General features: G+C 41.0%; 1 protein-coding gene across 5 annotated transcripts in view; it reads right to left on the bottom strand.

Moving 5' to 3' along the window:
• UBR3 (ubiquitin protein ligase E3 component n-recognin 3) overlaps positions 1-12,201 on the bottom strand; it is an 80,504-nt gene extending 68,303 nt beyond the window's left edge. For 2 of the 5 annotated variants that reach the window (XM_068195810.1, XM_068195811.1), the window contains exon 1: positions 11,667-12,201. In XM_068195810.1, the coding sequence (XP_068051911.1) occupies positions 11,667-12,112 (446 nt within the window). In that variant the 5' untranslated portion in view covers positions 12,113-12,201. Of the gene's footprint in view, positions 1-11,030; positions 11,375-11,666 lie in introns of those variants that run through there. The other 3 variants (XM_068195812.1, XM_068195813.1, XM_068195814.1) reach the window with 3 other exon arrangements.
• Positions 12,202-12,930: the final 729 nt, after the last annotated feature.

The following is a 12,930-nucleotide window of genomic DNA, read 5'->3' as shown; positions in this document are numbered from 1 at the left end:
TTCAACACAAAAAATTGAGAAAAAAATACAGCTTTGTTTGACTATGAAAACTGTTTTCCAAAATTATGCCATGGTTTCCAGAAGCAGCCTGTTACTTTCTAAAACTCAAGCCTTTCTTCTCTGAGGACCATTGAAGAATCATCTTCAAGAGAAGAAAGAAATAGAAGAAAGGCAAAAAGAAAGTAGGTAAATCAAGAAAAAAAGGAAAAGGAAAAAAAAAGACAATACCAGTCCAACAGTTAAAATGGCAATTCACAAAAATGGCTAGCAAATTCACAAGTTTAAAGATTAAGAGCTTCTCCTTTGCTTTTGCACTTTAGAAATGAGACTTTTTATTAAGAAAAGGTATGGAAGGACAGTACTAGCCAGTTGACTTGCTATTTGTATATACTCCCAATATATCCTTGGAACAGAAAGAGCTCAGTGAGGACTGACAACTTTCTGTTAATTAATGTCCAAATAAATAGTGTTCACTTTTGCTTTCCATATTACATTCACAGAAGTTACAGAAAGTCATTCCATGTTAATTGTTTGAGTATGGATAAACAGCACAATTTGCAACTGCAGGGAATTCAAAGGGGCTTGTAAAAGTCATTCACTTTTTCTCTTTAGTCATCCAAAATTTATCTTTTCCACATAAAGAAACCTGAACTGCTATAAATCATAAATGTGGCTTCATCTATGCTAAAATATGGTATTTCATACTTTTAAAGTAATTGGTTTTCCTTTCACCACTGTCCTTATAAGAAGGGATCAAAAGTAACTAAAGATCTAAAAGACACAAAAGGAAGGATCTACTACACAGTGCACTCAAATCTCTCACAACCCAGCACCCCCCCATACATTTTACATTCTGTCAAAAGATGTTTTTCACTGGTTTTGATCACAAGCTAAGGAAAGCACTGTAATAAAACACACAGGTAAAGTAATTTTGAATCCCAGTTTCTGCTAAGCACAAGGCTTCCTTCCACAGAAAATAAGCTCTGCTCCCCATGAAGTCTGTCAACATGCCAGTTCTGAACCCATCCCAACAGAGTCAGTGTTAGAAGGGGCCCAGAAGGATCACTGAGTGCAACTCTGAAGTGAATGGTGCCTACGGGAACCGAACCCACGACCTTGGCATTACTAACACCGTGCTCTAACCAACTGTACCAATCTCAGGGTCATGGATTAACAATCCCACATTTTACATATCCTGAAAATGAAAGTTATGAATATGTTGTCTCTTGAGAGTCTCAAGAAAGTATTATTGAATTATAAGGTGTGCTATTATTGCTACATTAACACAGATCCTAGAAGACCGATAAAGGACCCAGATTTAATTCCCTGTAAGGAAAAGTTCTTTCGCTGTCACATGCATTAACCACAGCAGGTTCTAACAGGAAACAATTTCTAGATATCAGGCCCTAAACCTTAAAGTAGGAACACCAATGTAATTTTACAAAAGGTGCCTTACTCTGTATTTATGGTTCAAAGGCTACAGTGTTAAAGTAGTACAGTCCAGAATTACCCAAAGTTCTATTGCAGAGTGTTATATTAATTTCTCTATAAATATTGACGAAAGTGCCAGACAATGACTTGGAAGGTATTCAGAGTTAGGACAACAGCTGTTTTAACTATAGAAGAGACTGACCCCAAGCTATGCACAGGAAGAAACAAGCTGGGATTTCTTATACAGGCCAAAAGGGACACCTGGACAATCTCCTCAATGGGTTACATGGTCACTGGACAAACAGCAGCCAAAGCTATTCCATAATCAGTTCCTTATATACTTCTGAAAGAACTTCCTTACCACAGCATCATCTAAAGAATTGTACATCTACATAAATGTGTGTTTCAAAATGCTTCTGAGACTATCAAAACAGGCCTTAGTAGGCAACAAAAAAGAGCACTGCACAGATCTCTCCTGGTACCATCAAGCCCCTGAAATCCATCACTTGCAGCAGGTAGAAATGTCTAATGGGGGCAATGAAAGGTGGATATAATCTAGATAAGACATGTATTTGCTCTGAAGAAGCTCAAAAATAATGACCAAGAGGAAGACTTGCAAGGTAACTGACAGATCACCTTGATCTAAGCCTTTTAACTTGATTTCAATATTGCAAAATACTTCTTCAAACAAGACTATAGTTCTTATCCAATCTTTTAGCAGTTCATATTTCTTGCACTATACAGTCTTCAAATATCTTTACTACTATACCAGAATGATGTTTAAGAATGAGTATATCAGTTAGAATGTCAATTCAATAGACAGAAATATTCGAGCCCTATGTATCTGAAGGTCTAGCAAGAAAGTATTAAAATACAGGTCCACAGGAAGACAAAACCCATAAACCTTATTCCATATTCTTTTCTCTGATTCAAAACTATATTCTGGTTTGGATTTTCTATGTATTTTCCTACCTTTGAAATCACTTTTTCACAAAAAAAATAAAGCTAATTTTAGCAAAAGGAGAGAATAAACAGTAAACTTGCAATTAAATACAAACTTAGGTTTAACAAAGAGTCTTCTCCATATGACTTCAAATAAAATTCTGACGTTTCTTACACTGCATTAATATCTTATTTGTGAAATGCAGACCACTGCTGACATCTACATGAGTAAGCAATACCATTTGTTATAAACATAAGCAGCATTAATATCTTCTGAAAAACTCCAACATCAAACTTTCCAGATTTATTCCATTCTTTCCTACTACTTCCATTTTTAATAATTCTACTGTGAATTTCAAAAATGCATTTTATAAGTGGCTTCAGGTAAAATAACTCCTTTAGGCTACAGCTTCACAGTCTAGTCAAACTAGATCAGTCCTGCCACAATTGTGTCTTATTTTTTCTAGCCCTCTTATTTTTATTAGCCCTAGCACTTGACTGATCCTATGTTCAACCAGCTCAGAAGCTAAGCCAGCAGAAGTTATTTATTTATAAGAATATATAAAAAATCTTACTGGGCCAGTTTAAATCCACCAAAACTCACAGAGCAGTCTCCTTGGAAATCACACTGAAATCCCCAAATCATTTTGCCATCATTCCTTTCCTTGTTAACCTGACAGACAGCAAAACACAGAGAACAAAATAAACCAAAATCTCAAACAAAGACACGCAGGAAAATGCATCCTGACCAACCAGCACAAGAAGCAGATACAATGCTCACTGGGGAGGCAATTCCATCACTTCAAAGGCAGGTTTTTAAACTCCACAGTTATCACAGCAGCTGATAAATGCCTTCAGTACCAGCCAGACCACACCTTTACAGCATTTGATCAGTCCTTCATCCACTACATCCCACTGTGTCTCAAGTTGCAGCTGCATTCCAGAAACTTGACATAAGTTCACATACACACAGATGGACTATTTTTACCCTCACTTTTCTCTCACTATTTTGTCCCCTGCCTCCCAGTGTTTAAAAGTCATTTGTTTTTAAACCAGATCATAAGACTGCCAAAAGAAAGCATCCCGATTTCACATTCTTAATAGTACTACAGCACTATGAGTACCTGACTCTGACAGAAGATTTTAGGGATGAGGATCTGGAACCCAAGCGACAGAATCCAAATAGAAACTGCTGAAAATCAACTCTTAAGCAAACAAAGTAAAGCTCTACTTGATTCTTCAATTCAGTAAGTCATACCTAAACTGAGTTATTATTTAAAACATAATATACATTTCATATGTACATATATGAACAATATGAATACATATTCATACTGTATACCTCATGACATCAGGTAATGTTTCATAAAGTATCCAAATGAAGTTTTATAAATATGAATTCAATAGAAGTTTTTTAAAAAGTATATGTTCTGTCTCCACTGTAAAACTAACACATACTACTCTTACATACTCTGAATCTACAAAATAGATTCAAGACACAGTACTTTTTGAGTGCTACAATTGTTTCTGAGCTGTTACAAACTCATTACATCATTTCCTATGTGTTAAAATGCTTTTTCCTGCTGTTGCAGTTCAAATATCAAATCAAATCTTAATTCAGAACAAAATAAAACTTTCATAATCAGGATTAGAAAATTATCTGGATGAAAAAGGGCTTTGATATAGTGTAGGGTTGCTTTATGTAAATTCACAGTCCCTAACAATATCAAATACAATGGTAACTCTGAAGAAATGCAGAGAAATAAAACTACTGTTCCTATTCAAATTAAGTCTAGCATGTTTCCCCCACACACCCTAATAATTACATTTCATTAGCTAAATTTCTTTCACCTGCAAAACAGGCTTCCAAAAGTGAATCAATGTGGTACTGACTTCGAGACCCAAGGAATGAGCACACTTCTGCTCTTTATGAAAACTGCAAGCTACAGAGTTCATAGACAAAACTGAGTACTTGCATTTCTGCTATTAGGGGCAAAGCCAACGGAAAAGATGTCAGTCTAACTCTTCTAACCAGAAAATTTCTGAAACAGAGGCAACAGAGTGAATAGCAGAGGACGGTGAAACACAGCAGAATGGCTTCTCAAGGAAAAAAACCCAAGTTTAAAGGACATCTTTTCAGGCTTTAAGCTTTCATGACAAAGCTGACTGGCCAGGTTAGGAGGCTAGAAATCAGAGATTGGACACTAAGAAGTTATTCCAATCCTTGCAGAACAGCAGGAAGAGAGGCAATGACTCATAGAATCTCACTTGGTGCTCAGTGCTACATTAAGCGAAGAAGCACACCAGTTCAAAGAAAAAGCAGACAAAGCTGCTCTGCAGAGCATTTCTAGTATTCTCTGTTAGTCCTGAGACATAAACATCCCGTACAGTAGACAAAACTACAATGATTTTCCTTAGTATACAGGTACCCATTATCAATCAGAAACAGTAGATTTGGCAGTTTCAATTATAAGGCCCTTTTAAAGAAAATTTGAGTAAGAATGAAAAGGAATGGACTTCTGAGACCTTGAAGTACGTGGACAGTACACCTACTTTAAAGAACAAAAATCAAGTTTTCAAAATACAGTTAACAAAAACATTTTCAGGTTAAGAAAATTTTCCCAAGAGAATTTAAACAGGTCAAACATATAGCATGTAGTATTTTGACCCAAATACTTCATATGACAAAGTTCTAAGCAACTACACAGTGTTAGACAAATGCAAAAACAATCTTCATTTCTTCAGGATTTGAGTAAGATGTGTGAATTTTAATAATAGGTATCAATTTAAGCTTTGGCCAGGCTTCCAACAGACAAGGTGTATATGTAAGTAATTTGCAGTTTTCTTGGAAAGTATTTATGTGTTTCATGCTGGAACTATTTTCAGTGCAGGCACTGTGCAGAAACAAAGAGGTGCATCCTGAAGAAGGCAGGAGTTCACTTAGTCCTTATTATTGTAGTAGCCATTCTATTAATTAAATGCAAAGAAAATTCATTGTTTTCAAAGCTTAGTACCAGGACCCTCTACAGAGAAAGGCACCTGAGATACTATTATTTAAAATCACCTGCAGCTGTCAGATACTATTCCAGGATATTTAAAAAATATAAAATCCTTGAAACTCTACAAGTGATAAGGAAGTATGGCCTGAAATCTGAATCAACCTATATGGTCATTAAGAAAGATCAATGAAACAATACTTCTTTAGGAATGTGCTCCCTAAATATACTCCCAAAATCACATTTGCTCCATTGCCAACAGATCCATTGACAGCTCCATATAGATCAGATATATACCAGACAAATAACAGTCCACCCTCACATAGTGAACTTAGAATCCTGGGCATATGTCCATGAAAGGCATAAAAGCAGCTTTACAATTTGGTGGGATCAAAGTAAAGGAACTGAAAATCAACACTAGCTAGCCCAAATCTAAACAAGACTGTTTCAGATAGCTCTAAAACACAACTCTTCTTAAATTGAAAATATACCATGGCAAATTATAAAGCAATAGACAAGTGATACAATAAATAAGCCAAATTTCAAGCAAGGTAAGATATATAGCAGTCATATATTGTGAGTTCAGCCTTCACAGTACTGCTGTGTTCTTCAAATCAGACTGGTCCTATCAGCAAACATTTGGGGTTAAACCATCATTTAAGTTTGTTCAGAAACTAACATAGCAATAGTTCAGGCTTCTAAATATTTATAGTTACGTATATTGATATGTTTCAACATCTTACTGATGACTCTGAAACAAGGTATGTATAAAGTAACAATGCGTCTAGACAGGTCGTAGCTCTAAAGGTAGTAATACAACTAGCACTTGGCTGTCAACCATTTAGAATACATCTCAGCAAGTAATTTAGAGGCTGATGTAGTCCTAATTAGAGACATTCTTAAAAGGAATCAAGTCAGGCAGGTTTGAGAGCTGACTGTATGACATGAGAAACTTAACTGCAATGTCTTTTGCTTTCCAAGGATAAGGCCTAACATGACGCTCTATGTAAACTACTCAGTGTTACTGTGGAATCCTAAGAAGCGGTACATTATCTTGAGCTTTATGTCTGGGGGAGGCATGAAGGAGGACAGAGGAAATCAGTTATTTACAAATGCATGGTAAATTCTAATTCAGTGGTCCTTGTGAATGCCAGTATGAATTCCTGTACTTTGTATGTGGATGAACATGGTGGAGGTTTTGTTCTGAAGAGTCACATCCATCATATGTGACTATGGATTTATCCAAACCCTCACACTAAGCTAACAGCCACTACAGCTCAGACTTCTCTTCAGTCCCTCCTTGGCAGCCCAAAGGACTTCAGTCGCAGAAAAGCTGCATGGAGTTGACAGAGACCCTACAACACACCATTTGTACCAACTCAACAATCCTGAACACACAGGCATTATAACACGGTTTCATGAAACTCAGAGACTAAGCTAGAGTTGGCTACTTGGAGGCTCTCAGCCTGTTGATAAAGCATCTGTTTCACCAACCTCTTGAAGAAAGTTCCAAAACAGCACCCTTATCTCTTTGAGGCTGCATTACCAAACCCAGCTGAGATCCTGGAGAACTGAAAACTTCTTGGTCATTGTTAAACAAGACAATTGATAGAGTCACACTGGAAGGGACGACCTTGAAGCAGCAACGTGCTATATATATGCTAATCAGGTGATTTGCTGTTGCGAGACACTCTATAAGATAGCCAAGTAATCCACTTTGTGCCAGTAAAACAATAATTGCCTGTATGTCCCAAAAGGCAGCCACAAGCAGATCTGACTTTTCTGATCTTAAGGGGATCCCAGTGCCACAACCCAAGATGGTAAAAGAGACCATTTCTGATAAACATGCACAGAATGCATCCAAAGATAAGTAGTAATAATAGCTTTCTCAAGAGCAATCTTCCTTTTTATGGTCACTCTATTCCTTAAAATTTTCACTTTCTAAGATTTTCATTTTCTAAAAGTCTAGAATATGAAAAAGTTCCTTCACTTTTACTTAGCTACAGAATGTAAAAGAAATAGAATATAAGCTTCCATAGCTCTCAATCTCTGAAGTATCTCTGAAAAGGAATAAAAGAAAGGATAGAATTTTATGGGGACAGAATAGAGAAGGTCATCAAAATTAGGTATCTATCTGTTAGGTATCCAAAATGTAACAAAATCATTCAATAATCTTTGCTAGGTGCAAACATTTTAAAACACTGAAAAAATCAGAGCCATTTCTAAATAAATTAAAGCAGAAAAAACCAAGCCATTTAGAAACAGAATATACTTCTCATACTTGCCAGCAAGAGGAGGCAAAGAGAATTGTCCGGCCTTTTCATAAGGGGATCACAGTAGAACCAACAGATACATTTGTCTCCAAGAGAGACATAATGATGAAAAAAAAGAAAACACAGAGAAGCCTCATCTATTGTGGAAAGATAAGCAGGGATCAGTAAAGACAGAACTGCAGGAAGTTTAGAGCTAGGTACCTGAAGGTGCTTTTGAACACACAGCATATAACTCTCACAATCTGTGAGAGTTACCTTTCTTACAACTATAGGATTTTTTACTTGATTAAGAAACAGCCCACTGTTGCAAGTGGAAAAGAGTAACACCTTAGTCCCTTTGATGTAAGTCATAAGAGAAGACAACACTATGACAATGGAGCCATTGGCTGCCATAACTACCAAGAATTAAACAAAAAACATCACTGCAAAAGCCTATTAAACAAAATTCTTAACCTGGCTTTTCACCTTTCAGGATATGCAACCCTTGATGGAGATATTATTTGTGTTGTACTGTAATGCAGTACTAAAACATCTGCTTTCCACATGATTAATTTAACAAATAAGTCAACACACTGACAGACTCTGAAACAGGACACGGCAGCCCACAACAGCCAAAGTGTTGAGGCTCTCTAGTATGTCAGGTTATTGTCTACAAACTCAGAGGGGAATCAGAACAAGACAGCCATAGAAACAAGTTGGTACTCAGGAGTAACAGATTATTGACTAGTTATACTCTTATAATAACCACATGGCATACTGCTTTCTTCGAGCTTATTTCATAAACTATCACTTTCATTATAATACAAGACCATCTACCAGCCAAAAAATACTCCAGTCTGAATTTTCCCCTGTCCAACTGCATGGGATTTTTTTAATCCAACAGATGAACTCATTTGAACTATAAGCATATGTCTACTCAAAATGCTTTAGAACTGAAGATTTTTGCTTCTTCAGAACATCATTAATTACTTCTGAAGGACTTGCTAAATTTCATTTGCAAATAGCTAGATACCGTACGGGAGACAACTACAAACTATTTCTGCCTCCTGACATATCAATGGATTTTAAAATCTATTCAACCTTGCCACAGGTAGAATTTTTTATGCTTTCACATGCAGCTACATTTACAAGCTTGGATATTTTCTAAAGTCTACATTACAGTCTAGTAGATCAGACCAACTGCAATTAACTTAAACATGAAAAACACTGAAATCTGCAAGGAAATCAAAAGGTTCAAAAATGTGACAATCTGATTTTTCTAAAACAAATTATAGTTACACAAGGTACCTAAGGCAAATCAATATCCATCTACTATGCTATATTCCAGCTTCTTTTTATAAAGGAACCAGAAATAAAAAACTAACACTCAGGTATCCCTATAAAGTAAATTATATATTTAATTAGTACTACAAGATTAACACGCACTCATACTCTAGGGTAAACCATCTCTAGATTTACATTAGCCATCCTAAAGGCAATGAAAAGATATTCCAGATTCTAAACTGGAGAGATTTCCTTTATAGTAGATCAGTTAACTAAGACTTCATGAACAGTATTTTTGAGCTGCATCAAATAAATAATATGAATATGAAGACCAGATAACAAGAACAGAAACAAAAGAATGTTACTATAATATTCATATACAGCATCTACACAAAATTGTATCTGAACAGACAGATGGTAGATAAAGTTTGTAAGTAGGCTCCACATTTGATTCCCTTGCTATTAATAGAAGCCTAGGCTGTAGTGGCCAAGGTTATATCAGGCTAGACACACTCCAGTTTCCTAAGTCCACCATGAATGCCTCCTAACTTTGATATGCAAAGCATTACCTTTGTAATGGTGCGATTGATTTCAGTACACAATGTTAAAACACAACCTAAACATGCTGCATTGTAGCAATTCAAGTCAATAGGTCAAACTGTGTGTGTTTGCACACATTACTGTTTTTTATATTAGTTTAAGCTTATATTACTTTGTGTTGCACAGCAAACAAAGTTTCTATTTCACTTAATTGCAATGGCTTAACATCAGTTCTCGTCTACATAAGCAGAATTGACCTTATATTAAATGCAGACACCCCATATGCTGTCATGTATTGCCTTCCTTACATGTCCAAGAGGACTGGAAAAATCTACTGCTCAATGTCGAGTGTTGTTTCTGAACAAATATGCAATTCTTTAGCTTTAGTGACCAAAACTTCTAAAGGGACCTACCTACCTCACAAACAAAACAATTTACTCTCAAATTCTACCATTAAAAGTACTAAGTAGGGTACATAGAAATCAGATCATTACTCCCTCGAGGTTTGCATCTGCTTACATTGCAAATTTAACAGCATTTTTTATTTCTTCTTTACTAAACCAGATTTCCTCCAGAAGAAAACTGTTTAAAATAAGGAAAGACAACTGTGAAAGCTATACAGTCTGGGATGAGCGCAGCATCACAAGTAATTTTAATATTCACCCTAAAGTAGTTCTATTTGTGTATGCTCTGCTAAAATCCTGCCACTAAGAGGAGCCCTAAGTCTATTCCACAATGAACAGTGGAAGAAGTAGTATTAATTTTTTTTTCCTATTTCTCAATATCATAGGAAACTCTTAGTTCAGTGATGCTGAGGAAAGCAGAATCACCACAAGCTGAAGAAGAACTGATAAAGAAAGAATCACTTCAGCAGTAGCAACTTGAAACCACTGAAGATGACTGAAAACAAAAGGAGGAAAAAAATTCTGACATTGGAGTAAGTCTATCAACAGGAAAAGAGTCCACCAAAAAAGAATGAATAAATGATGAAGGAAGATTGCAAGAGAAAGAAAAAGTGAGAAAAGCATAAGAAACAAGAACTGAAGCCACCTCAAGGCCTGCAGCAGAATGGTGAATACAGATGCAAAGAACTGGAGTCAAGGCAACAACATTCAAGAAACAGAAAAAGCAGAATTAATGAAATCTCTAAGCAGGAATGCAAAAAGAGAAGGAATCTTAATATGCTGAGTGAGTGATACAGAGTTATAGCCTGTAAATCTGCAAAAACAAGAAAATAACAAAGGAAAATGTTTTAAAACTTCTCTGTGTTCCCACTGTTTTCCGCTAAGTATGCCACAACTTAGAATTCAACAGCATACCATCTCATCCAGGTTAAGACTGTCAAGACAGACTATTCCAGAAGGTTTGTCAGAAGAGAATCCTCATTCAAGCACTCCAAACTGTCATCTAGTGAAGCCTTTAGCTACCTGGTGAACCAACAGGAACACAAGGAGCTCCAGAAGGCACTCAATTGTAAAATCTGAAGTTTACGGGCTAGGTATCACCTTCATCCAGTAACTGGTTGACTGGTCTTTCCTTTCACCATTGAGTACACATGAGAACAAAGGAGGGTTTAATGAGGTACCCGATTCCTCCTCTTCTGACCAGGCACTTCAGTCTTGCCTCCAGTAGGTCAGAATACAAAAGACCTTTGACTTCCACAAAACCCAGCCCTGTTGTATTCATCCAAGCGCTACCACGTTCCTTGATTTAAAGCTAAGGTGGCAAAACGAACTGCAGACCGGGAAATCACAGGAAAATGCGTTCCTCTTACTCAATCTGTTCATTCTGGCTTATCTGCTCACACGCTGTCCCAAAGCATTCTGACTTCACGGCTACCTGCGTTAGGCCAAGGCTGCTAGCTGGGAGCTGACAGGCACTGCCTCCCATGCACTCTGATTACCAACTTCCCTGAAGGCTGCCACTCGGTGCAAGGGCAACAAGATTCACGTGAGCGTCCTACAAAAAAGGCACACCCACATCAACAAAGCCACCTTGCCCAACCCCGGCGGATTCGTCGCTCAGCCCGTGGTCCGAGCCGCAGCCAGGGATGGAGGCAGGCGGCTCAGGAGGCGGCAGGGGCCTCACTTACTGCCGTCCCTCAGGGTGGCTGCGGGCCGGGGCCGCGCTCCCGGCACGGCCCGGGCACGGCTCTGCCGCCCGCGGGGCCGCCCCCACCGGCAGGTGCCCGCCCGCCCCGCCGCGGCCGCCCCGCGCTCACCCGGCCTCCCGCATGACGTTGCTGTCGCCGCAGTCGCAGGCGCCCCCCGCCTGGCTCCGGAACATGTTGTAGTCGTGCCCGGCGTGCTCGCCCTGGTGGAAGCACTCGGCGCACAGGCTCATGCAAGGCGAGATCCCGCACGTCCGGCACCGGTAGGCCACGAAGTTGGCGGTCCAAACCAGGCCGCACAGCGTGGCGGGGTCGTAGGCCCGCACGGCTTGCACGAAGCTGTCCCAGGGCTCCCCGCCCGACAGCAGGCAGCGGCACCATTCCAGCGCCTCGCCCGCCGCCTCGCCACCGCCAGGGCCCGCGGCCGGGGCCAGCACCCGCTCCAGCAGCGCCCGCAGCTCCGCCGCCGCCGCCGCGCCGCTCTCGCCGCCCAGCGCCGCCTTCAGCCGCGCCGCCGTCGCCCGCTTGTCCCTGCTGCCGGCGCCGGCCCCCGCCATGACGGGACACCGAGGGGCCGTTACGGCCGCGCCGGGCTCCGGCTCCGCGATCCCTCCGCCGCCCTCGCTCCCCGCCCCGCGGCGCCGCCCTCTCGCGATAGCCGCGGCACCGGCGCCCTGCCCGCCGCCCGCGCCCCCCTCCCGACACCGCCTCTCCCCTCCCCTGACACCACCCTCCTCTTCCTCCTCCCCTGCCCTCCCGCCGCCCTCCCAGCGCGCAGGTGCGCGCCCCGCGTCGCCGCCGCACGAAATGTCGCCGCCCGCCGGCCCGAAACTTCACGTTCCCGGGGTCCCGGCAGCCGCGGGGAGCGTGGAGGGTACACCTGGGCCGGCCGGCGGCCCCGACGGCAGCGGAGCTCGTTTGTTACCGAGCCGTGCCTGCAGCGAAGCGGCTGCCGTGAGACGCCCTGCGGCCGCCCGTGTATCCTGGCCACGAGGGTCTCGCCGGGCTCAGGTGGCTTTGAGGGCAGGAGCAACTGCGGGGAGTGTGGGAGGCACCTCTGAGGCTTCGGGCCGGTGGTTCTGCCCTCGCTGCCATCAAGCGGGTGTGCTGGGGGTGCAGAGCAGCGCCGGGCTCCGGCGGTAGCACCGCACCCCGGGGTGTCCGCAGAGCCGCGCCCCGAGGTACCAGCGTGCGGCTGCCTGCGCCCTGCTACCAGGAGAGAACGCGTGTGGATGCGAGTTATCGTGTTTCGCACACCGATCGGCGGATTTAAACCTAGATAAATAGATTTTCAACTGTGCAATGGAAAGCCTTATACGAAAAAATCTATTCCTAAATGAGAGTAACCTTCTACCCGACAGCTACGGGCCTCTCT

This window comes from Anomalospiza imberbis, chromosome 7 (genome assembly GCF_031753505.1).
Source record: "Anomalospiza imberbis isolate Cuckoo-Finch-1a 21T00152 chromosome 7, ASM3175350v1, whole genome shotgun sequence".
Lineage (NCBI taxonomy): Eukaryota > Metazoa > Chordata > Aves > Passeriformes > Viduidae > Anomalospiza > Anomalospiza imberbis.
Note: the sequence above shows the minus strand (reverse complement) of the source record. Positions and strands in the feature narration are given on the sequence as shown.